Raw genomic sequence first — 27,151 nt, 5'->3', positions numbered from 1 at the left:
AATGAATGAGAACATATAATGTTTGTCCTTCTCCGATTGACTTATTTCGCTCAGCGTAATACCTTCCAGGTCCATCCACATCGAAGCAAATGGTGGGTATTTGTCGTTTCTAATGGCTGAGTAATATTCCATTGTATTCATAGAACACATCTTCTTTTTTTTTAAATAAATTTATTTTTTGTTGGTGTTCAATTTGTCAACATACAGAATAATACCCAGTGCTCATCCCGTCAAGTGTCCAACTCAGTGTCCGCCGCCCAGTCACCCCCACCCCCCGCCCACCTCCCCTCCCACCCCCCTAGTTCGTTTCCCAGAATTAGGAGTCTTTCATGTTCTGTCTCCCTTTCTGATATTTCCCATTTATTTTTTCTCCTTTCCCCTTTACTCCCTTTCACTATTTTTTATATTCCCCAAATGAATGAGACCATATAATTTTTGTCCTTCTCCGATTGACTTATTTCACTCAGCATACTACCCTCCAGTTCCATCCACGTCAAAGCACATGGTGGGTATTTGTCCTTTCTAATGGCTGAGTAATATTCCATTGTATACATAAACCACATCTTCTTTATCCATTCATCTTTCAATGGACACCGAGGCTCCTTCCACAGTTTGGCTATGGTGGACATTGCTGCTATAAACATCGGGGTGCAGGTGTCCCGGCGTTTCATTGCATCTGTATCTTTGGGGTAAATCCCCAGCAGTGCAACTGCTGGGTCGTAGGGCAGGTCTATTTTTAACTCTTTGAGGAACCTCCACACCGTCTTCCAGAGTGGCTGTTATCAGTTCACATTCCCACCAACAGTGCAAGAGGCTTCCCCTTTCTCCATATCCTCTCCAACATTTGTTGTTTCCTGTCTTGTTAATTTTCACCATTCTCATTCTCTGGTGTGAGGTGGTATCTCATTGAGGTCTTGATTTGTATTTCCCTGATGGCCAGTGATGTGGAACATCTTCTCCTGTGCTTGTTGCCCATGTCTATGTCTTCCTCTGTGAGATTTCTGTTCATCTCTTCTGCCCATTTCATGATTGGATTGTTTATTTCTTTGCTGTGGAGTTTAATAAGTTTTTTATAGATCTTGGATATGAGGCTTTTATCTGATAGGTCATTTGCAAGTATCTTCTCCCACTCTGTAGGTTGTCTTTTAGTTTTGTTGACTGTTTCTTTTGCTGTGCAGAAGCTTCTTATCTTGATGAAGTCGCAATAATTCATTTTTGCTTTTGTTTCTCTTGCCTTCATGGATGTACCTTACAAGAAGTTGTTGTGGCCAAGTTCAAAAAGGGTGTTGCCTGTGTTCTCCTCTAGGATTTTGATGGAATCTTGTCTCACATTTAGATCTTTCATCCATTTTAAGTTTATCTTTGTGTATGGTGTAAGAGAATGGTCAAGTTTCATTCTTCTGCATGTAGATGTCCAATTTTCCGAACACCATTTATTGCAGAGACTGTCTTTTTTCCAGGGGATAGTTTTTCCTGCTTTGTCGAATATTAGTTGACCATAAAGTTGAGGGTCCACTTCTGGATTCTCTATTCTGTTCCATTGATCTATGTGTCTGTTTTTGTGCCAGTACCACACTGTCTTGATGAGCACAGCTTTGTAGTACAACCTGAAATCTGGCATTGTGATGCCCCTAGCTCTGGTTTTCTTTTTTAATATTCCCCTGGCTATTTGGGGTCTTTTCTGATTCCACAGAAATCTTAAGATCATTTGTTCCAACTCTCTGAAGAAAGCCCATGGTATTTTGATAGGGATTGCATTAAATGTGTAAATTGCCTTGGGTAGCATTGACATTTTCAGAATATTAATTCTTCCAATCCATGAGCATGGAATATTTTTCCATCTCTTTGTGTCTTCCTCAATTTCTTTCAGAAATGTTCTGTAGTTTTTAGGGTATAGGTGCTTTACTTCTTTGGTTAGGTTTATTCCTATTGCGGTTTTCTTTTTCTTAAAGATTTATTTATTTATTTATTTACTTACTTACTTACTTATTTATTTATTTATTTATGACAGAGAGAGAGAGAGAGAGAGAGAGAGAGAGAGAGAGAGAGACAGGCAGGCAGAGACACAGGAGGAGGGAGAAGCAAGCTCCATGCCGGGATCCCGACGTGGGACTCGATCCCGGGACTCCAGCATCAGGCGCTAGGACAAAGGCAGGCGCTAAACCGCTGAGCCACCCACGGATCCGCTCTTGGGGATTTTCTTTGTACAGTGTCATGTTATATGCGAAGAGGGAGAGTTTGATGTCATCTTTGTGAATTTGAATGCCTTATTTCTTTTTGTTGCCTGATTGCTGATGCTAGGACTCTAGTTCTATGTTGAATAGCAGTGGTGAGAGAGGACATCCCTGTCGTGTTCCTGATCTTAGGGGAAGGGCTCCCAATGTTTCCCCATTGAGAATGTTATTTGTTGTGGGCTTTTTGTAGATGGCTTTTAACATGCTGAGGAGTGTTCCCTCTATCCCTACACTCTGAAGAGTTTTGATCAGGAATGGACGCTGTATTTTGTCAAATGCTTTCTTCGCGTGTATTGAGAGGATCATATGGTTCTTGTTTTTTCTCTTGCCGATACGATCAATCACATTGATTTCTTTACGAGTGTTGAACCAGCTTTGCATACCGGGAATAAATCCCACTTGGTCATGGTGAATAATCTTGTTAATGTACTGTTGGATCCTATTGGCTAGTATCTTGTTGAGAATTTTTGCATGTGTGTTCCTCAGGGATATTGGTCAGTCATTTTCCTTTTTGTTGGGGTCTTTGTCTGGTTTTCAAATTAAGGTGATGCTGGCCTCGTAGAACGAGTTGGAAGTATTCCATCTCTTTCTGTCTTTCCAAACAGCTTTAGTAGAATAGGTATGGTTTCTTCTTTAAACGTTTGATAGAATTCCCCTGGGAAGCCATCTGGCCCTGGAGTTTTGTGTCTTGGGAGGTTTTTGATGACTCTTTCCATTTCCTCCCTGGTTATTGACCTGTTCAGGTTTTCTATTTCTTCCTGTTCCAGTTTTGGTAGTTTGTGGTTTTCCAGAAATGCATTCATTTCTTCTAGATTGCCTAATTTATTGGTGTATAGCCGCTCATAATAAGTTTTTAAAATCATTTGTGTTTCCTTGGTATTGGTGGTGACCTCTCCTTTCTCATTCATGATTTTATTAATTTGAGTCTTTCCTCTTTTCTTTTTAATACGGCTGGCTAATGTTTTATTTATCTTATTAATTCTTTCAAAGAACCAACTCCTGGTTTTGTTGATCTGTTCCACAGTTCTTCTGGTCTCTATTTCATTGAGTTCTGCTCGAATCTTTATTAATTCTCTTCTTCTGCTAGGTGTAGGATCTTTTTTTTAAAAAATTATTTTTTCATAGAGACCCAGAGAGGCAGATACACAGGCAGAGGGAGAAGCAGGTTCCATGCAGGGAGTCTGACACAGGACTAGATCCTGGGTCTCCAGGATCACACCCCATGCTGCAGGTGGCGCTAAACCACTGCATCACCCAGGCTGCCCTAGGTGTAGGATCTTTTTGCTGTTTTTTCTCCAGCTCCTTTAGGTGCAAGATTAGCTTTTGTATTTGAGTTCTTTCCAGTTTTTAGATGGATGCTTGTATTGCAATGTATTTTCCCCTCCGGACTGCTTTTGCTGTATTCCAAGGATTTTGAACGGTTGTATCTTCATTCTCATTAGTTTCCATGTATCTTTTTAATTCTTCTCTAATTTCCCGGTTGACCCTTTCATCTTTTAGCAAGATGGTCCTCAACTTCCTCGTGTTTGAAATCCTTCCAAACTTCTTCTTGTGGTTTAGTTCTTGTTCTGTGCAGAGCCTCCGCCTGAGCCTCTGCCTGAGCTACTCCTGGGGTCCCTCTAGTCGTGTGCTCCAGCCTTTAGGGAGCTCGGCTGGTGTGTGGTTCACTCTCCCGCGGGGCGCAGTTCCTCTCTTAGTGACCCTGGGAGCCTGTGGGCATCAGTGCCCCTCCTGGGATCCTGCTCGAGTTCCCTGGGAGCGACTTTCCATCTGGGAAGATTTGTAAAGTTTCTGCTTCTCCAGGACTGGGCTTTACTGTCCTGGGGGCACTTGCCGCCCGACGTTAGCCGGGCTCTTCACGGGGGCCCCTCCCCCTTGGATGCTATTTTATTTCTTTATTTTTTTCTGTCTTCCTACCTTGATAGAAGCGTGAACTCATCTCACTGTAGCATTCCAGCTGTTTTTTCTTTAAATCTCAGGCCGAATTTGTAGGCTTTTAGGATGATTTGAAAGTTATCTAGGTAAGTTGATGGGAGACAGGTGACTTGGGGACCCTATTCTTCCACCATCTTGCCCTGCTTGATCTCTCTAGAACTTTTTATCTTCAAGTGAAACTCTGTACTCATTAAGCACTAACTTCAATCCTCTTTTCCTCAGCCCCTGGCAACTGCCATTCTACATTATGTGTGTATAATCTTGACTAGTTCAGAATACTCCTATAAGTCGGAGGTGTAAAATAGTTTTGTCCTTTTGTGTCTGGCTTATTTTACCTAGCATAATGCCTTCAAGGTTCATCAGTTTTGTGGCATGTATCAAAATGTCCTTCCTTTTTAAGGCTGAATAGTATTCCGTTGTATGTATATAGCATATTTAGTTTGTTATTCATCTGTCAGTGGGAACTTGGGTCAGACATATGATTTGGAAATATTTTCTTCCATTTTATTGGTTGTCTTTCATCTTCTTCATGGTGTCCTTTGAGGCACAAAAGTTTTAATTTTGATAAAGTAATCTGATTGTATTGCTTATTTGTGGTGTCATATTTCAGAATTCATTACTAAATCTGAGGTCACAACAATTTACCCTTTATTTTCTTTTTTTTAATTTTTTTTAGTTTCTTTTTTTAAAGATTTATTTATTTATTCATGAGACACACACACACACACACACACACACACAGAGACGCAGACACACAAGCAGAGGGAGAAACAGGCTTCCCGCAGGGAGCCCGATGTGTGACTCATCCTGCATCCCAGGATTATGCCCTGAGCTGAAGACAGATGCTCAACCCCTGAGCAATCCAGGCGTCCCTCTTTATTTTCTCCTAAGAGTTTTATAGTTTTAACTCTTTAGGTCTTTTATGCATTTGGAGTTAACTTTTATATGTGGTGTGAGGCAGGGCTCCAAGTTCACTTTTTGCATATGGATACACAATTATATTAGCATCACTTGTTGAAAAGACTATTTCCCCACTGAATATTCTTGGCATGTTTATTGAAAATCAGTTGGGAGAAAAAAAAAGAAAACCAGTCAGTTGTAGTCAATGTGGTTTTATTTCTACACTTTCAATTTTCTTGACTGATCTGTATGTTTATCCTTTGCCAGTAATACACTGTATTAATTACATTTGTTTTGTAGTAATAATTACAGTTGTTTTATAGTCAGTTTTGATATCATGAAGTGTGAATCTTCCTATTTTGTTTTTTGTTTTGAAGGCTGCTCTGGCTATTCCCGTTTCATTCTTTACAAATATTATAATGAGCTTGTCAATTTCTAGAAAGAAGTTAGCTGTGATTCTCAAAGGGAATTGCATTGTATTGGTAGATGAGTTTGGGGAGTATTGCCATCTTAATGTTATGTTGGATTGTTTTCTTTATTTTCAGGTCATTCTTTACAAGTAAGTAGAAATACAATTGATTTTTTTATATTCTTGTGTTTTTCAATTTTTCTATACTCTTATTAGTTCTAATCATTATTTAGTGGGTTCCATAGATTTTTATATATATATTAGATAATTTCATCCCTAAAGAGAGATAGTTTTACTTCATTCTTTTCATTCTTGATACCTTTGTTTTCTTTCTCTTGACTACTTAGTCTAGCTAGAATTTCCATTACAATATTGAATAGAAGTGGCAAGAGTGGGAAAAAAAAAAGTGGCAAGAGTGGATTTCCTTTCTTGTTTCTGATCTTGCGGAGGAAAGCATTCACTCTTTCGCCGTTTTGTATGATGTTAACCTGTCAGTATTTTGTAGATAGTTGAGGATGTTCCCTTTTTTCCCCAAGTTTTTTTAAAATTAAAAAAAAAATTTTATTGAAGTTTGATTTGCCAATATATAGTATAACACCCAGTGCCCATCCCATCAAGTGCCCTCCTCAGTGCTTGTCACCTAGTTACCCCATCCCCATGTCTGCCTCCCCTTTCACTACCCTTTGTTCGTTTCCCAGAGTTTGGAGTCTTTCATCTTTTGTCACTCTAATTTTTCCCACTCATTTTCCCTCCTTTCCCTTATAATTCCTTTCACTATTTCTTATATTCTCTGCTTGAGTTAAACCGTATAATGATTGTCCTTGTCCATTTGACTGTCTTCACTCAGCATAATACCCTCCAGTTCCACCCATGTGAAAGCAAATGGTGGGTATTCGTCTGTAATGGCTGAGGAATATTCCATTGTGTGTGTGTGTGTGTGTGTGTGTGTGTATGTATATATATATCTCACATCTTCTTTATCCACTCATCTGTCAAGGACATTGTGGCTATTTCTACAGTTTGGCTATTGTGGACATTGCTGCTATGAACATTGGGGTGCAGGTGTCACAACGTTTCACTACATCTGTCTATTTTTGGGGTAAATCCACAGTAGTGAAATTGCTGGGTTGTAGAGTAGCTCTATTTTTACCTTTTTGGGGAACCTCTACACAGTTTTCCACAGTGGCTGCACCAGTCTGCGTTCCCACCAATAGTGCAATAGAGTTCCCCTTTCTCCACATCCTCTCCAACATTTGTTTTTTCCTGGTCTTGTTAATTTTCGCCATTCTCACTGGTGTGAGGTGGTATCTCATTGTGGTTTTGATTAGTATTTCCCTGACGGCAAGAGATGTGGAGCATTTTCTCATCTGCTTGTTGGCCACTTGTATGTCTTCTTTAGTGAAATTCCTGTTCATGTCTTCTGCCCATTTCATGATTGGATTTTTGGTTTCTTGGGTATTGAGTTTGATATGTTCTTTATAGATCTTGAATACTTGCCCCTTATTTGATATATCATTTGCAAATATTTTCTCCCATTCTCTAGGTTGTCTTTTAGTTTTGTTGACTGTTTCTTTTGCTGTGTAGAAGCTTTTTATCTTAAGTCCCAGTAGTTCATTTCTGCTTTTATTTTCTTTGCTTTCATAGATGTATCTTGCAAGAAGTTACTGTGTCCAAGTTCAAAAAGGTTGTTTTCTGTGTTCTCCTCTAGGTTTTTGAGAGATTCTTGTGTCACATTTAGATCTTTCATCCATTTTGAGTTTATCTTTGTGTATGGTGTAAGAGAATGCCCAGTTTTATTCTTCTGCGTATGGCTGTCCAATATTCCCAGTACCGTTTATTGAAGAGACTGTCGTTTATTCCAGTGGATATTCTTTCCTGCATTGTTGAATATTAGTTGACAGTAGAATTGAGAGCTCATTTCTGGGTTCTCTATTCTGTTCCATTGATTTATGTGTCTGTTTTTGTGCCAGTACCATACTGTATTGATGATCACAGGTTTGTAGTACAGCTTGAAATCTGGCATTGTGATGCCCCTGGCTCTGTTTTTTTTTTTTTTCAATATTCCCCTGGCTATTCAGGGTCTTTTCTGATTCCATACAAATCTTAAGATGATTTGTTCCAACTCTGTGAAGAAAGTCCACGATACTTTGATAGGGATTGCATGGAACGTGTAAATTGCCCTGGATAACGTAGACATTTTCACAGTATTAATTCTTCCAATGCATGAGTATGGAATATTTTTCCATCTCTTTGTGTTTTTCTCAAATTCTTTCTGGAGTGTTCTGTAGTTCTTAGGGTATAGATCCTTTGTCTCTGGTTAGGTTTATTCCTAGGTACCTTATGGTTTTGGGTGCAATTGTAAATGGGATTGATTATTTAATTTCTTCTTCTTCAGTCTCATTGTTAGTGTATAGAAATGCCACTGATTTCTGGGCATTGATTTTGTATCCTGCCACACTGTCGAATTGCTGTTTGAATTCTAGCAATCTTGGGGTGGAGTCTTTGCGGTTTTCTATGTACGGTATCCTGTCATCTGTGAAGAAGGAGAGTTTGACTTCTTCTTAGCCCGTTTGAATGCCTCTTGTTTCTTGTTGTTCTTTTGCTGAGGCTAGGACTTCCAGTACTATGTTGAATAGCAGTGTTGAGAGGGGACATCCCTTTCGTGTTCCTCATCTTAGAGGAAAGGCTCTCAGTTTTTACTTATTGAGAATGATATTTATTGTAGGCTTTTCTCAGATGGCTTTTAAGATAGTGGGGGAAAGTTCCCTCTATCCCTACACTCTGAAGAGTTTTGATCAGGAATGGATGCTGTCTTTTGTCAAATGCTTCCTCTGCATCTATTAAGAGGATCATTTGATTCTTGTTTTGTCTCCTGTTGTTGTGATCTATCACGTTGATTATTTGATTATTTAACGAGTGTTGAACCATCCTTTTATCGGGAGGATAAAGTCCACTTGGTCATGATGAATAATCCTCTTCATGTAGTGTTCTATCTTATTGGCTAGTATCTTGTTGAGAATTTGTGCATCTGTGTTCATCAGGGATATTGTTCTGTAATTCTCCTTTTTGGTCGGATCTTTGTCTGGTTTTGGAATCAAGGTGATGCTGGCCTCATAAAACGAGTTGGGAAGTATCTGTCCCTTTCTGTCCTTCAGAACAGCTTTACTATAATAGCTATTATTTCTTCTTAAACGTTGGATAGAATTCCCCTGAGAAGCCATCTGACCCTGGACTTTTGTGTCTTGGGAGGTTTTTGATGACTGCTTTAATTTCCTCGCTGGTTATTTTCTTGTTCAAGTTTTCTCTTTCTTCCTGTTCCAGTTTTGGTAATTTGTGCTTTTCCAGAAGTGCATCCATTTCTTCTAGATTGCCTAATTTGTTGGCATATAGCTGCTCATAGTACGTTTTTAAAATCGTTTGCATTTCCTTGGTATTGTTTGTCATCTCTCTTGTTTCATTTGTGATTTTATTAATTTGTGTCTTTTTTTTAATAAGGCTAAGGATTTATCTTTCTTATTAATTCTTTCAAAGAACCAACTCCTGGTTTTTTTAATTTGTTCCACAGTTGTTCTGTTCTCTATTTCATTGAGTTCTGCTAGAATCTTTATTAATTCTCTTCTTCTGCTGGGTGTAGGATCTATTTGCTGTTTTTTCTCCAGCTCATTTAGGTGCAATGTTAGCTTTTGTATTTGAGTTCTTTCCAGTTTTTGGATAGATGCTTGTATTGCGATGAATTTCCCCATCAGGACTGCTTTTGCTGTATCCCAAAGATTTTTAATGGTTGTATCTTCATTCTCATTCGTTTCTACGAATCTTTTTAATTCTTTTCTAATTTCCTGGTTGACCCTTTCATCTTTTAGCAGGATGGTCCTTAACCTCCACGTGTTTGAAATCCTTCCAAACTTCTTGTGATTTCGTTCTAGTTTCAAAGCATTATGGTCTGAAAATATGCAGGGGACGATCCCAAACTTTTGGTATCAGTTAAGACCTGATTTGTGACCCAGTATGTGGTCTGTTCTGGAGAATGTTCCATGTGCACTTGAGAAGAATGTATATTCAGTTGAGTTTGGATGTAAAGTTCTGTAAATATCTGTGAAATCCATCTGGTCCAGTGTATCATTTAAAGCTCTTGTTTCTTTGGAGATGTTGTGCTTAGAAGTTCTGTGATTTGTAGAAAGCGCCATGTTGAAGTCTCCTACTATTTGTGTATTATTATCTAAGTATGTCTTTACTTTGTTTATTCATTGATATACTTGGCAGCTCCCACATTAGGGGTATAAATCTTCATGATTGTTTGATCTTCTTGTTGGATATTCCCTTTAAGTATGATATAGTGTCTTTCTTCATCTCTTTCTACAGTCTTTCGTATAAACTTTAGTTTTTCTGATATGAAGATTGCTACCCCAGCTCACTTTTGAGTACCAATTTGAATGGTAAATGGTTCTCTGCCCCTTTTATTTTCAGGCTAGGTGTCCCTGGGTCTAAAATGAGTGTCTTGTAGATAGCAGATAGATGGATTTTCCTTTTTTTATCCATTCTGGTACCCTGTGTCTTTTCATGGGATCATATTTCCATTTACATTCAGATTAACTATTGAAATACATGAATTTAGTGTCGTCATAATACGTATTTGGTCCCTGTTTTTTGGATTTATTTCTCTGCACTTACTCTTTCTTTTACAGGTTCCCTCTTAATCTTTATTGCAGAGCCAGTTTAGTGGTCACATATTCTTTCAGTTTCTGCCTATCTTGGAATCTCTTTTTTTTCTTTTTTTTTTCTTGCAATCTCTTTCTCCTTCTATTGTGAATGACAGCCTTGCTGCATAAAGTATTCTTGGCTTCATGTTCTTCTCATTTATTACCCTGAATATATCATGCCAGCCCTCTCTCGCCTGCCAGTCTGTGTGTAGAGGTCTTCTGTTAATCGGATATTTCTTCCCATATATGTTACGAATATATTTTCTCTTGCTCCTTTCAGGATTGTCTGTTTATCTTTGGAATGTGCACGTTTCACTATTAAATGTCAAGTTGTCATTCTCCTTTTTTAAAATTTATTCGTAAATATTTTATTCTTTTTGATGCTAGTATATATTGAATTGTTTTTTTAACTTCATTTTTTATGTGGTTATTTGTAAGTACATAAAAATAGAATAGATTTAATAAAAATGTTTAGGGTGAACGTTTTCTATTGATTTTTTTGGGGTGTCCTCTCTGTTTGATTTGAAAGATAGTCCCTTTTGTTAAGAGTCTTTTAAAATATACTTGTTTTTTAAAAACCGGTTTAGGTTCTCAGAAAAGTTGAATGAAAAGTACAAGGATTTCCTATATCTTCCTCCCCACACATGCATAGCATCTACCACCTTCCATAGGTTGCACCACTGCTGTATATTTGTTACCAATGATGACTGTACACTGAGAAGTCATTATCACACAGAACCCACATTTTGCCTTAGATTTCACTGTTGGTGTCCTACATTTTAAGGATTTTGACAAATGTATCATGATATGGATCTTCTGTTATTTTATCATATAGTTTCACTGCAGTAAAAATTCCATGTATCCATTCTTCCTGACCCCTTAGTTCCTGGCAACTACTGATGCTTTTAGTGTTCATGTAGTTTTGTCGTTTCCAAAATAATGTCATAATAGGTTTCCTTTCTCAGATTGGGTTCTTGGTAATATGTATTCAAGGTTCCTCAGTCTCTCTTCATTGCTTATGTTTTTTTAGTATTGAATAATACTACATTGTCTGGATGTACCAGGGTTACTTTATCCCATTCACCTTCTGAAGATACGGTGGTTGTTTTCATATTTTGGCAGTTATGAATAAAGGTACTTATGAAAACGTTTATATAAATAAAAAAGGTGTTTATGTAAAATTAAAGTGTTCAGAAGCATCTGTGTACAGGCTTTTTAATGGATTTAGTTTTAATCTTTGTGTAAATATCAAAGAATGTGATTGCTGGATCATATGGTAAGAGAATGGTTAATTTTGTAAGAACCTGCTGAAATGTCTTTCAAAGTGGTTGTACCATTTTCCATTTTCAAAAACAGCTGAGTGAGAGTTCTTTTGGTCCACATCCTCACCAACATTTGGTGTTGTCATTGTTCTGCATTTGTCCATTGATTGTGTAGTGTTACCTGATTGTTTTAACTTCCAGTTCCATCATGACATGCATCTTCTCCTATGTTATCTGTGTATTTCTGGTAAGATGTTTTCAGGTATTTTGCCCATTTCTAATCATGTTGTTTATTATTATTGAGTTCTTTGTATCTTTTAGATAATAGTCCTTTATCAGATATGTCTTTTGTAGATATTTTCTCCCAGTCGGGGATAAAGACTTGTCTTTTATTCTGTTGAAGTTTGCTAGTATTTTGTTGAGGATTTCTCTGTCCATATTTGTGATTGAGTTCTTTAGATTTCTCTGTGGTTCCTTTACTGCTTTTGGTATGATATTGGTCTCAAAAATGTTAATTGGTGAATATCTCTCCTTTTTATAATAGAAGAGCTTGTGAAGAATTCTTTTTTTTGAATTTTGGTACATTTCATTGGTGAAGCCATCTGGTCTTTTGCTTTTCTTTGTGGGTAGTTTTTTGATTACTAATTCAGTCTCTTCAGTTATAGATCTGTTCTCACTGTGTACTTATTGTTTAGTCAGTTTTGTTAGAGTGTGTTTATTAATTTGTCCGTATTTTGTTATCTAATATTTTAGCATATAATTTTTCATGGTATTCCTTTACAATCCATTTTTTTCTTTAGCTAATAAAGTCCCCTTTTTAATTTCTGATTCTAGTAATTTGAATTTCGCTCTTTATTTTCTTGTCAGTCTAGCTTAAGGTTTGTCAATGTAATTCATCTTTTTAAAGAACTTTTAGTTTCAGTGATTTTTCTTTGTTTTTCTATTCTGTTTCATTAAATTTAGGTCTAATCTTAATTATTTCTTTCCCTCTGCTTCCTTTATGTTTAGTTTGCTATTATCTTTCTAGTGTCTTAGGTGAAGGTAATAAAATTTATTAATATTATGATTGGATTGTTAGGCTAAATTTTCTTTTGAGAGAAAATATCTTAGAAAATTACAATAGGAAATATTTTGATACCTAACTACTATTTTTAGCAACTTAGTACTTTTGAAGAAGGGGGTTAGTGTGTCAAGGGAGAAAATTCTAAGAATATTTTAATGTGAGTAATGTATTATGAGTAGTTGTACTTCATAGACTGAAAAATGGATTCATGGAGTTGTTGTTATTGGTGTTCTGTTTGATAATGTTTTGAAAAGATATATTTTTTATTTCTTCTCTTTTAAGAAAAAGTCGGTGGTTCTGGAAATAACTCAGATATGATGGAAAACAGCAAGGAAGAGGTAAGATTAATGTGAAACATTTAAAAGATTTATTAATTGCTAATAACCAACTAGAGTGTATGTTATCAGATTTTTTTAAGATTTATTTATTGTTTTAAGAGAGCAAGTGAGTGCAGCAGGGAGGAGCAGAGAGAGAGGGAGAGAGCAGAAGCTGAGCATGGAGCCCAACTCTGGGCTCAGTCTCATGACCTTGAAATCATGACCTGAAACCAAAACCAAGACATGGACACTGAACTGACTGTACCACCCAGGCACCCCAGATTGCTTCTCTTTAATACATGCATGTGTTTAAGTTTACTGTTATGTCAAAACATTATGACACTTCATTTTGGGTAGGTGTTTTTTTTTTTAGAAAGTGTTCATTGTTTTTATTATTGTGTGGTTCACTTTAGCAATATACCTAAAGTCAGACAATTGAAGGCTTGCTAACAGATATCTGTTTCAACATAATTATATTGCTATAGTGGTGCCCAGGGTGATTGTTATGGGCATGACTCCATGCTTCTGAGATCTCTCAAAACTGGATATTTAGAGTATGTTAAGCATCATTATAGGAATCCATTCTAGTGTCCTTCACCTATGATACCCAGGCCTATGGTATGGTTTTGTGATTCTTTCCACCTAGTGTAGAAATTTTAATCCAGAAAATATACTGAGTATATTGGCAAAATGAAGTTAAACATAGTATTTAAAAGCAAAGTGTAGAAGGTACTTTGTACTATATGTTAGGATAGAGAAAAAGACAGTTTTTAGATCCTTAAAACTCCCTACATCCATTAGGATTAGATTACTTCTATACCTTTGTTTTATATTTGTTGCCTTGGACCAAGATATTGAAATAGCAGTGCATCCTATCCTATACCACAAAATTCAATGGTAACAATTTAATTAAAAAAAACAGGAAATTAATCTTAAATCAAGGAAGCCTGAGAATAAATGAGAATTGGTTTTTTTGAAGCTTCTTTTAAAAAACATTTTAGACATAAAAGTGATATCCCATTATATTACTATATCAAAGATATTGGTATAGGGAAATAGTTAATTGTAGGGATGTTTCTTTGAGAGCTGTATTAATTTTTTTATTTATTTTTCACATTTAGGGAGCTAGCTCTTCGGAAAAATCCAAATCATCAGGATCATCACGATCAAAAAGGTTGGTTGATGTTGAAGGGAAAACATTTTCAGGTTGTTTTTTTTCTAAGAATAATAATCTTTTATAAAATTCAAGCACCCTTGTTCTAACTAAGTAAACTATTTTATACAAACATACACATTAAAAACTGGACTATAAGTATAGTATAATGAATCCTCTTATATTCATCAGTTAACTTCAACAATTATTTATTCATTCTGACTTTGAATTTTACTGGAATTTTCCAAGGAGGATTTATTGTGCCTTAGTGTCCCTTGCAATATGTAGATCATTTCTTTTAGATCATATATATTCTCACAAAACGGACGGAGGGGAAAATGAAATGAATGCTTCCTGAGGCAATATGGGTTTTTAAGGATTATGTCAAATTGTCCAGGATGATGAGGAGGGGTAGCCATTTTACTTATGAGGAAGTTATAAGGAGATCATAGCATGGTAAAAATACTTCTCTTTGTTAGAATGTCAAAATGAATTGTACATAAGCACTGAAATGACTTCTAATCATACTTACAAAGCATAATATACTGTGAAGTATAGATTTTATTAGAAGTTTGCAGTTTATTCTATTGGGCATTTTTAAAAATTTTTATGTAGGCTCCACACTCAGTTTGGGGCTTGAACTCACAACCTGGAGATTTAAGAGTCGGATGTTCTATTGACTGAGCCAGCCAGGTGCCCTGGACATTTGTTGTTTCTTACCAGTGGGAATGTCTCGTAATAAACACAGCTTGCTTTATATTAACATCTCTAAAGTGGTGATTCTTAGGAGATCCCTTCATGATCCCTCACAGTAGCTTTTTCAGAGTGAAAATACCCTGGTCCTACCCCATACCTCCTGAGACATAATTTTCAGTAATACGATACAGAAATATGTGTTTCTGTAGGTGAGTCTGATATGTATCTCTGGTTAAGAGCAACCATTCAATTTAAATATGTTCTTTGGTTCCTATTCCAATTGTCAGAAATGTCCATAATTCTATGAACTTAATTCTTTCATAGGAAACCATCAGTTGTAACAAAGTATGTTGAATCTGATGATGAAAAACCTTTGGATGAAACTGTAAATGAAGATGCTTCTAATGAAAATTCAGAAAATGATATTACTATGCAAAGCTTGCCAAAAGGTAATGTGTGTTGATTTTTCATAGGAAGTTAAAGTTGAAATGTATTTTTAAATGTCATTATAAAATTGGAACTTGATTACTGTTAGCTGTGTGTAAAGGAACAAAACTAGCATTTTAATTGTAGTTGTCTGAAAATGTATTAGAATGGTAATGATAATGTGTGTTAGGAGGTTAAAAACTTAGTATATTTGCAGTCAGCTTTGATAAAGAACAAAACTTACTTTCTTTTTCCATTGCGTTTTAGAAAAGGGATTTAAGTTTCCAAATTATATTTGAATGTGGAAGTTTAGTATAAATGTTTATATTAAGTTTTGGTTCAGCAAATTTAAATATGCTTATTTTAGAGGAAAATATGATGAATATTCTGAAAACTTAAAAAAATTCAAATTCTGGTTTAATCTTATTGCATTCTTAAATTCTTTAAGACTAAAAGCTGACGTTAATTAACAAAGATAGATTTAGATGTACTTCTTGTAATTATCTCTTTAAAATACCTTGTCACATGCCCTTCAACTGTTGTAGTTCTATCCTTAACCTCGTTAATTAGATTGGAGGGAAAAAAGTCAAATTAAAATCTTTGACGTTTCATAGCCCAAGTCTGTGAGCAGTCTGATGATATGATAAGAGTAGTGATAAAAGTCTTTGTAATATCATGGTGTTTCAGAGTCAAAAGTTAAATTCTTTCTTTATTAATAATATATATGGAAGTATCTTAGCAGAATTTTCAAATTTATCCTTATAGATCATTTATAGTTAGTATTTACTAAACTTGGTTCTCTGTCTACACTTATATTTTTTGACACATTTTGGAATATGAAAGTTTAAAAAAATGGTGGGAAGGAGCTTAAGACATTGCTTGACTAGGACCAATTAGGAGTTTTAGTAGATGAAATATGAAATGAGGAAAAGGGATGAATGAGAGAAAGCAGAAAGATAAAAGGAAAATCAACGGGCCCACCATTTACTTGGCTTTTCAAATAATCTGTGACAATTTTATGCAATGGTTGGTGGCCAGGGGCAGAATCAACTATAATAATAAGGGAATGTGAGTCCTGTAGGAAGTGACTCATTTTGGATTGTTACATTCTCAGTGGTTGTCACTGCAAGTCCTTATGATGGTCACTGGGTGAGGCAAGATACAGGAATTCAGATCTTTCTTTTAATGAAACTGGAGAAAAGTAAGGGATGTTTCTAACCTGAATTAGTCATAACTCTCCCACCAAACCAAGAATAAACCCACTTCATAAGGTAGAATTTGGGTGATTATTATTACTATAATACTATCTTGAGTATATATAGGTACCAGGCTCTTAGAGAACTAACTCATTTAATTGTCAAAGCAATACTGTAAGGTAGTTACTGTTTCTACTTGTAGAGATAAAGGAACAGATTCAGACCTCAAGGCACTTTTCCAAGCTTTAAATTGAGAAACTAGGTCTGCCTGAATCCAAAGCCAGTGAGTGCTCTTTCCACTCTACTGCTTTGCTTCCATTTGGAGAAGAATCTTCAGAAATAATTCTTTTTGTTAATTATAAATCTTGAGCTTTCTCAAATGCTATGGCTTCTCTGAGAGTATATATGTGAAATGGTTGTTGTAAATAAAGTTTTTTTTTTTTTTGTGTGTGTAGGTTATCTAAATTCGCCAGTTTGTAAAAACTCAGTCCTCTATATGCCTGCTTTCCCCTCCTTTTTTTCAGAGTCTCAGAAATACTTATAATTAGATGCTATACCTTGCCAAAAATCTGCTTGCTGAATAACATAGGCCCATGTTTCAGGGAGACCACCCCTGAAAACTATCAGGTTTTACTTTCTTAAGTGTTGCCAATAATGCCCAATTACTAAGCCCAGCAATGTAGGTAAATGTAAGACCTGGGTTCTTTTTACTATGCTCCTGCTTTATTTGCTCATGAGAGATTATAATGAAAAATTAATAACCTGTCTTCTCAGTTCACATGTTTTATAACTAAGAAAGTAAATTCTTTCTACATTTTTCCATAGAGACCGATAATCGATCTCATTCTGCAGTTTATTGTTAGAGCAGTTGGGCTTACATAGGCAATCTTTTGTTTAAGACTCTTTAAGGACTTTTCAGGTACTAAAAATTTGACACACTAGTTGGGAAATGCCTCAGAATAGGTATAGCATTAATAGCAGAATTAACTTCTCACATTGCCTCCCACTGTCTTCCCCCAAAGCAATATAAAAAACCCTTAAAAACCTTTTTATGAGCTTTGATTTGGATTATGATACGAATAGGATGTCTTTTAAAAATTTTCCTTCAGGTACTTCTATTTTATAAACTTCTGGAACTTAGCATGGGTGTTCATACTCAAAACAGTTTTTGTGATAGGCACTATAAAAATTCATAACTGGGCTGAGGCTTTCTACTTTATTCACACATTTCTGTTATAATCAGTTCATAATACCCCTATCCTATTTTTATTAGTTATATTTGAACAAGTAATCTGATTGTTGACACCTGGCCCTTTTATTATTTCCCTGTTTTATTTATTCTTGAGAGGTCCTTATACAAGTAGTGAAAACTTGAAAGAAACAAAATTATGTACCAGCAATGTTGGCTTTATCTGAACTGAAGTCTTGTACTTCATTTGCACATTTAATATGTGTAATGGTTTTTTAAATGAAATCATTCTAGGTACAGTGATTGTACAACCAGAGCCAGTGCTGAATGAAGACAAAGATGATTTTAAAGGGCCTGAATTTAGAAGCAGAAGTAAAATGAAAACTGAAAATCTCAAAAAACGCGGAGGTAAATACAAGTGAAAATGAAAACATGAGTTTAAATTGCTGTTTATGACCATATTGGAAAATCTGATGTGCTTATTAAAAATACCTCCAGTTTTCTGCCCATTGTTTATTAAAAGCACTAGTTAAAAATAACTTCTGTTTCTTTCTGAGCTCTGAAGCAGAAAAGGTTAAACTCTGTTTATCAAAATACCTTTGCCTTCAGTGGCTATAAAGTTATCTCAAGAAGCTTAGCATTTCCTTCTTGCATATTAGTTCTGTAATGCTTATATAATGCCAAAATACCATGTGTTCCTTCTCACCCCAAAAGAATTTCAGATTTGGACAAAATCTTGCCTGTGGCCTTGGGTAACTTTATATATACCTAATGCATTGTTTCACAGAGTTACCTGTGCATTAGTGTTATTTGGGGTGCTTGTTAAAAATGCAAGTCCCTTAACTCCACTAACAAATTAGAGTTTTTGGGGATGATGTTAAGAATGAGCCCCATTTTGTTCTTTTGTATGTTAAAGTTGGAGATCTACTGATGTAAGGATAACAACATAAAAATGAATAGGAAGGAGAAGGGAGCTAGAGCTAGTAACCTTCCTTCCACCTGTCTCAGCCATCTCTTCTTTTGTCTGTCTACCCCACTTATACACACACTGTGTTGACTAATCATCTGTGGAAAGTTTGCATAAGGAGGATTCATTTAGAAATTTATAACAATGGAGTATATTTCCCATTTGTTTGTGTGTGATTTTTAAATAGTGCCTGTATATTTTCTGGGCAGATTTCCAGAGCCATAATCCATGACTATAAAAGGAACAGATCTCTAAAAAATAGAACATGCCACTAAATTTTAAAGTAGAAGTGTAATGGAAGCATGTCTATTTAATATTTATCAGGTTACCTGTGTTTTATAGCATAGTACTTATATCAGTGAAATTTTGTGCAGATTTTTATTTCAGTGCTATATGATTGTCTTGATGGAAATAGAATATATCTGTATTTGTTATATATATATTTTTGGATTAAATAACTCATTAGGTTGTTGGAGAAAAATCAAAGAAATGTTGTTTAGTCTTTTGTCCACAAGGGGGTGCTCTGCTCCTTTCAAGCATATGGAAGATTTATGGAGAATGTAGTTCATACTAGGGAAACTGCCATTGCAGCAACAGAGCTCACCAAAGTTACACAGTTCTCTTAAAAACAAGAGAATTAGCAAGTAGAAAGTGATGGTAGGGATCAATAGCAAGAGTCTGGAGAATAGATCACTAAGTGTACTACATTGTATCAACATTAATATCTAAATGGTGTCTTTTGGAGAGGGACTCTGGTGCAGTCAGTGTCTAGAATATGTATAAGGGCCAAAAGGAGAATGAAAAAAGAACCACAGTTGTTGGGGAAGGTACTCTTAGTGCCACTTAACTATGCTACTGGTATTTGGTCTGAGCTGATATATTTGGAACATTTTATTGAGTGTTTTGTGTAAGAATGTTTATATTGTGGTTAATGAGATATGTTTGTCATAGCCATATAGTAGCACCTAAAATCTCTCATGTTAATCTTTGTTCTAATGATTTGCTACATCTTTAAACTGTCAGAAATCACACAGGAAATTTAACTGTCTTCTATATACATGTATGAATAAATTAGTGATCTGAGGTACTGAATTGCTAGTTAATATTCAAACTTCCTAGGAAAGTTAGTTCTTTTTTTAAAATTTAAATTCAGTTAGCCAACATATAGTACCTCATTAGTTTCACATGTAGTGTTCAATAATTTATCAGTTGCGTATAACACTCAGTGCTCACTCATCACATCACTTGCCCTCCTTAATGCCCATCACCCCAGGAAAGTTAGTTCTGTATTTGAAGTTCTGTAATTTAGGAAACTACTAAGAAAGTAAACTGTATATAAAATAATCTTGTATTGACTTAAAACAAAATTAAACATAAAGATACAGCTATATGCACCAATTCAGGAGCTACTTTTTAAAAAACACCACAGCCTATATGTATACAATGGAATATTACTCAGCCATTAGAAACAACAAATACCCACCATTTGCTTTGATATGGATGGAAGTGGAGGGTATTATGCTGAGTGAAATAAGTCAATCGGAGAAGGACAAACTTTATACGGTCTCATTCATTTGGGGAATATAAAAAATAGTGAAAGGGAATGAAGGGGAAAGGAGAGAAAATGAGTGGGAAATATCGGAGAGGGAGACAGAACATGAGAGACTCCTAACTGGGAAATAAACAAGGGGTGGTAGAAAGGGAGGTGGGCGGGGGGTGGGGGTGACGGGCACTGAGGGGGGCACTTGATGGGATGAGCACTGGGTGTTATGCTATATGTTGGTAAATTGAACTCCAATAAAAAAAAGAAACAAAAAAAAACACCACAGCCTTTTGACAACCTTTTCCCCAGTTTGTTAGGAAGTGTATTTTACATCTAATTTTTCTATCTGGCACAATAATTTTATTTTAAATTCCAGTATAGCTAACAAACTGGGTTGTATTAGATTTAAGTGTACAGTTTAGTGATTCAACAATTCCATACATCACACAGTGCTTATTGTGACAAGTGTGCTCCTTTATTCCCATTACTTATTTTACCCATCCCTGTACCCACCTCCCTCTGGTAACCATCAGTTTTGTTATCTATAGCTAAGAGTCTGTTTCTTGGTTTATGTATCCCTTTTTTCTTTTGCTCATTTTTTCCCCTTAAATTCCACATATGAGTGAAATCATATGCTATTTGTTTTTCTCTGACTTATCCTTAGTATTATACTCTATAGCTCTAGCCATGTTGTTGCAAATGGCAAGATTTCATTATTTTTTATGGCTGATAATATTCCATTGTGTATATATACACCATATCTTCTTTATCCATTCATCTTTCAGTGAATACTTGGGATGCTTACATAATTTGGCTGTTGTTGTAAATATTGCTTCTATAAACATGTGCATGTGTCCCTTTGAATTAGTGTTTTTGTATTTTGGGGGCTAATACCCAGTAGTGCAATTCCTAGATCATACCTCTATTTTTTTACTTTTTGAGTAATCTCCATACTATTGTCCAGAGTGGCTACATCAGTTGACATCCCCACCGATAGTGCAAGAGGGTTCCTTTTTTCTCCACGTCTTTGTCAATACTTGTATTTCATTTTCTTGGTTTTTTTTAATATTTTATCTGACAGAGAGGAGTGTGTACAAGCACAAACAGGGATAGTGGCAGGAAGAGGGAGAGGGTGAAGCAGAACCCCTGCTGAACAGGGAGCCTGCCATGTGGCTCAATCCCAGGACCCTGGGGTCATGATCTGAGCTGAAGGCAGACACTTAACCAACTAGCCACTCAGGCACCCCATCAACACTTGTTTTTCTTACTTTAGCTGTTCTGATAGGTGTGATGTGATATCTCTTTGTGAGGTGATATCTCTTGTATTTATGATTTGCATTTCCCTGATAATGGCTGTTATTGGGATCTTTTCATGTGTCTGTTGGCCATCTGTATGTTTTCTTTGGAGGAATGTCTGTTTATGTTCTCTGCCCATTTTTAATTGGATTGTTCAGTTTTTAAGTGTTGGATTCTATCAATTCTTTATATATTTTCGATACTGACCCTTTATCAGATATCATTTGCAAATATCTTCTTCCATTCTGTAGGTTGCCTTTTAGTTTTGTTGATTGTTTTCTTCACTGTGCAGGGAAGCCTTTTATTTTGGTGTTATCCCAATAGTTTATTTTTGCTTTTATTTCCCTTGCCAGGCGACATATCTAGAAAAGTGTTATGATAGCTGGTGTCAGAGACATTACTGCCTGTGCTCTCTTCTAGAATTTTCTTTATTAAAGATTTTATTTTTAAGTAAGCTTTACACCCAACACAGGGCTCAAACTCACAATTCTGAGATTGAGGGTCACATGCTCCACTGGCTGAGCCAATCAGGTGTCCCTCTTCTAGGATTTTTATGGTTTTAGGTCTCACATTTAGGCATTTAATCCATTTTGAGTTTATTTTTGTGTACAGTGAAATAAAGTGGTCTAGTTTCATTCTTTTGGATATAGCTATCACGTTTTCCCAGCACCATTAGTTGAAGAGACTCTTCTCTTCTTTTCTTTTCTTTTCTTTTCTTTTCTTTTCTTTTCTTTTCTTTTCTTTTCTTTTCTTTTCTTTTCCTTTTCTTTTCTTTCTTTTCTTTTCTTTCTTTCTTTCTTTCTTTCTTTCTTTCTTTCTCTCTCTCTCTCTCTCTTTCTTTCTTTTCTTTTCTTTTCTTTTCTTTTCTTTTCTTTTCTTTTCTTTTCTTTTCTTTTCTTTTCTTTTCTTTTCTTTCTTTTCTTTGTTGAGACTGTCTTTTTCCCCCACTAGATAGTGTTTCTTGCTTTGTCAAAGATTGACTATATAATTATGGTCTTACTTCTGGGTTTTCTCTTTTCTTCTATTGATCTTTGTATCTGTTTTTCTGCCAGTACCATGCTGTTTTGATTACCACAGCTTTGTAAATAATTTAAGTCTGGAATTGTGTTACCTTCAGCTTTGGTTTTCATTTTCAAGATTGGTTTGGCTATTTGGGGGTCTTTGTGATTCCATATCAACTTTAGGATTGTTCTAGCTCTGTGAAAAAATGCTGTTTGTATTTTTTAAGGATTGCATTAAATGTGTAAATTGCTTTGAGTAGTTATAGACATTTTAACAATACTTGTTCTTGGAATCCATTAGAATGGAATGTCTTCATTTCTTTGTGTCATCTTCAGTTTTTTATATTAATATTTTATGGAATTTTCTCTTTGGATCTGTTAAAAGGTGTTGAACTCCTATGAAGATGCCTCTTTTCCATTTATACACTATATTATAATCATTAAGATATCTCATAACTAAAAATAAAAATGTAAAGTGTATATATGTAGAAACAAGTACATAAAATAACATTTCACCATTATTCAATATTGGCTTCACATCCCACTTAAGTGAAATATTGGTTCAGTCTTACTTCTCCATTTCCTCCTCCTCCTCCCCCTCTATTTTTTAAAAATTTATTTATTTATTCATGAGAGACACAGAGAGAGAAGCAGAGACATAGGCAGAGAGAGAAGCAGGCTCCATGCAGGGAGCCGGATGCGGAACTTGATCCCGGGACTCCAGGATCACGCCCTGGGCCAAAGGCAGGCACCCATTCGCTAAGCCACCTAGGCATTCCCTCCTATCCCTCTAATAATGAATATTTTGAAGTTTCTGTGCATGTGTATGCTTTTATATTTTTCTTACACATGTTTATTCATAAAGCATTTATTGTTCACTTAAAATATACAAAGTAGTATCCTGTGTTTATTCTTTTCAACAGTTCACATTCAGCATTGCTTTTGAAGTGTGTCCATCTCAGTGAAGGTACATCTGGTTTTTTATTTTCCACTGCTATGTAGAATTTTGTTAAATGAGTAAACTACTGTCCATTTCCCAAATGGAAGTTATTTCCAATTTTTTGTTTTCAAAGTTTTGTTTTCCTACTTAGTGTGCAATGAATACCATGTATATGATTTTTTGTGCATACGTGGGAGAAATTCTCCAAAGGATCACTTAGTTTTGTTTAGTTTTTGATATATTGCAAAAGCACATAAAATAAGCTTAATATTTATTATGTTAACATTGGATGAACATTCAGAGTCTAGCTTTTGTCTTGTTAGTGTATCTTAATGCAGTCACTATTGAAATGAAGCACACTATGCATTTGTTTCTGTTAAAACACATACAGAATATATGAGTACTCAAGATCAAACATTAATATGGGACAGTATAATAATAAAATACTAGAAACTTATATAATGAATCTTCAAATTCTCCATATTGTCCTGAAAAGTATGATGGTGCTGTTAAAACTCGTTAAATTTTTTTAACTTCTGCAAATAGGAATATTTGTCATAATGTTTGGGTCCGTGGTGCTTTGGACCTTAAAGAATAAGAAAAAAACAAAATAGAAAATTGAAAGGGGGCAGCCCCGGTGGCTCAGCGGTTTAGCGCCGCCTACAGCTCAGGGCGTGATCCTGGAGACCCGGGATTGAGTCCCACGTCAGGCTCCCTGCATGGAGCCTGCTTCTTCCTCTACCTGTCTCTGCCTCTCTCTCTCTCCTCTCTGTGTATTCTCATGAATAAATAAATAAAATCTTTAAAAAAAAGAAAATTGAAAGGTTAGAAATGTGTGTATTGTTTTGTCTTTTATTTAGAGATAGATATAGCTTATTCTTTTAATTGTCTCTCCTTTTTACTTGTGAATGCAGGCATTTTCATTGGCCTGTTTGGAATCATAATCTACCATTTTACTTGTATCAAGATCTTGGTTGCACATCAGAATCTCTGTAAAACTAAAAAAAATAATGTTTAGGAGATTCTCATTCAGTAGATCAGGGGTGGGAATGGCTGTCTCTGCTTTTAAAAAGTTTCTTCAGATGATTCTGATATTTAGGTCAGATTGTGAAGCACTGCTCTAAGCAGGACTAGGGGTGAGAGTGAGGTAGGAGAGATTTCCTCTTTGTTGCATTGGGTCATCTTCAGACTGTTTTCCTGTAGACACTGTGGAATGGGGCTCTTCCTCCCTCATCTTCCAAGTCATTTTCAGGTTTTGCTCTCAGGATGGATAGATATTTCTGCAAGTCTTATTTGTCCTTAATTGGAAATAGTAGACAGTGCTGACATTGAATGGATAGTGAAATACACATATAAGACAGGGTAGTGGGGATTATGGATAGTATTGAAGTCAATCTGAGGTAAGAAATTGGTAATTTAAAATTATCAGGTTTTCACATACTATATTGGAAGAGTCTGTGCTGACATATTCATTTTGAGGGTAAAAAATTAATGGCATACCTAACTTTTAAGTATAAGGAAAAGACTGTTCCACATATGTCACTGGCTTCCCCATTCTTTAAGAACTGATAATTTATTTGCAAGGCAATAGCAAAGTGAAAAGAGCTCTTGACCCTATTTTTAGAACTTCTCTTATGGAGTCTCTTCATGTTTTATCAAGTTATTGTGAGAAATAGGATTTGCATCTGTAAAAGGAGACAGATTAGGATTTGTAGTTCTGGAATTTGCCATGATTGTCATGTTTTTAGTAAGTCCATAAAATTATTAACCTTTTGTGTCCACAATGTCAACTTTTCTAGGGATTATCAAGTATTTAATTTCCAATATGAAAATTGCAAAATGCTGACTAAAGTAAATATCTTTTTTTATGTGTGTGTGTATGTCTCAATAATGGTGACTCCTTTCTCCTAGAAGATGGGCTTCATGGGATTGTGAGCTGCACAGCTTGTGGACAACAGGTCAATCATTTTCAGAAAGATTCCATTTATAGACATCCTTCACTGCAAGTACTTATTTGTAAGGTATGTAATGATCTGTTTATAATTCATTCCACAAATATCTGAATGTTTACTATGTGTTAGACTTTTGGTTTATGGTGTCAAACTTTTGGTGCATAGTGATGAAGGAGATGGAAATGGTCTCTGTTTTTGGAGGGCTTATATTGTAGTGGAGAGGACAGACATTACAAAAAGCCCAGTGCCATGGTAGGGGAAGTATTGTGGAGTATGGGGACATTCAGGAAGCCTGTGTACTTTGGAGTTGGGTAGGGAGGTCTTTATAATGTAGATAATATAAGCTGGTATCTAAATATAAATAGGAATTAGCCTGGTGAAGTGAGATTGGCTCAGCATATTGTAAACAGAGGCAACTTGGTATCCAAAGGCTAGTGAGTGAAGGAGAGCATGGTGTGTTGGCAAATCTTAAGAGTATATGTGTATGCACATGTATGTTGTATAACCTTCCCTCTTTTTTATTTAAAGATTTTATTTATTTATTCATGAGATAGAGAGAGAGAGAGATTGAGAGGCAGAGACACAGGCAGAGGGAGTAGCAGGCTCCATGCAGGAAGCCTGATGTATGGGTCCAGATCTTGGGACTCTGAGATCACGCCCTGAGCCACAGGAAGAAGCTCAACCGCTGAGCCATCCAGGCATCCCTATAACCTTCCCTCTTATGTATTCTAATTACCCAAATCTAAACTTTCTGCATGGGGCAGGGTTTTGGCGTGAGTTGGAGATGATAGAGTTAAAAATGTCTCTTATGTGTTGAAGATAGTTTTAACAGTCTATGTATACTCTTTTATTAGTAATATCTTGGAGTTAATTTTAAAATATCTATAATATTAAGGTTATGATTTCCCTAACTCATTACTGCTAAGATTAATTCTGTGTTAGTTTGTTTCCCAACAGAATGCCTCCTTGAAATGCAGGGGCAAACCAGATTTTCCTGAGTTGCAGTTCTATCTAGGTCTTCTATTGTATGAATTTTTGATACAGACCTACTTAAGTGGACTAAATTTACTTTTTCCACTAGCAATTTGTGTCCCTCCATTCTTTGAATTCAGCCAGAAGCCTATTTAGGGGACATGTTGTAACTTCTAGTTTTAAAATGGGATAGCTGACTTTCATATTGCTAGATTTGTAATGTGTATTTCCTTTTTCTTCAAATATATATAATTGGGTTTTTCCAAGGACCAATCTGTTGAACCTAATATGTTTTGGTAATCAGTACTTTCCTCAGTGGGCATGGAACCTTCCCTTTCTTCAGACTTAGTGAAAATGATTTTAAAGTCAGTCAGACTTGGATTTGAATACCAGCTTTGCCTGTCACCTAATTGTATGACTGGAGGAAATTTACTTATGTATTAGCCTTTTCTCTCAAGTTGGGTGTAATACTTCCCTATCTTGCCTATGTTTTGAGATTTAAAGAGAATGCATCTTTTTTTGAGGATTTTATTTATTTATTCATGAGAGACAGAGAGAGAGAGAGAGAGAGAGAGAGAGAGAGAGAGAGGCAGAGACACAGGCAGAGGGAGAAGCAGGCTCCATGCAGGGAGCCTGACGTGGGACTTGATCCCAGTCTCCAGGATCACGCCCTGGGCTGAAGGCGGCACTAAACTGCTGAGCCACCCGGGCTGCCCAAAGAGAATGTATCTTAATGTAGGATAATGTTTCTTAGCTGTACGCATGGTAGCTGTCTATATATGAAGGCTACTAAATACGTTAAGTAGCAGCAACACCTAATACATCTTTATGTAGAGGTTTAGTAGCTAGTAATATGAAATCAGAAACTTGCTTTACCAAAATCTTTTATAAACTTTATATAAGGAATAGTGATACTTGATGATATGGGAATATATTTCAAGGGATTAATTTACTGAGATATTCCTATGTCTGTAAAATACTAGTATTGGATAAGGTAGTAGTT

At 35.8% G+C, this 27,151-nt stretch overlaps 1 protein-coding gene across 4 annotated transcripts in view; it reads left to right on the top strand.

Annotated features, from left to right (window-relative positions):
- ATRX (ATRX chromatin remodeler) overlaps window positions 1–27,151 on the top strand; it is a 304,453-nt gene that overhangs the window by 72,621 nt on the left and 204,681 nt on the right. Inside the window, exons 3-7 of one of the 4 annotated variants that reach the window (XM_055337611.1) lie at window positions 12,783–12,838; window positions 13,939–13,991; window positions 14,991–15,115; window positions 17,772–17,885; window positions 25,139–25,245. In XM_055337611.1, coding sequence (XP_055193586.1) covers window positions 12,783–12,838; window positions 13,939–13,991; window positions 14,991–15,115; window positions 17,772–17,885; window positions 25,139–25,245 — 455 coding nt within the window. Of the gene's footprint in view, window positions 1–12,782; window positions 12,839–13,938; window positions 13,992–14,990; window positions 15,116–17,771; window positions 17,886–25,135; window positions 25,246–27,151 lie in introns of all 4 variants that reach the window. The other 3 variants (XM_055337609.1, XM_055337613.1, XM_055337612.1) reach the window with 3 other exon arrangements.

This window comes from Nyctereutes procyonoides, unplaced genomic scaffold (genome assembly GCF_905146905.1).
Source record: "Nyctereutes procyonoides isolate TBG_1078 unplaced genomic scaffold, NYPRO_anot_genome, whole genome shotgun sequence".
Classification (NCBI taxonomy): Eukaryota; Metazoa; Chordata; class Mammalia; order Carnivora; family Canidae; genus Nyctereutes; species Nyctereutes procyonoides.
This window is presented reverse-complemented; position numbering and strand designations above follow the sequence as displayed.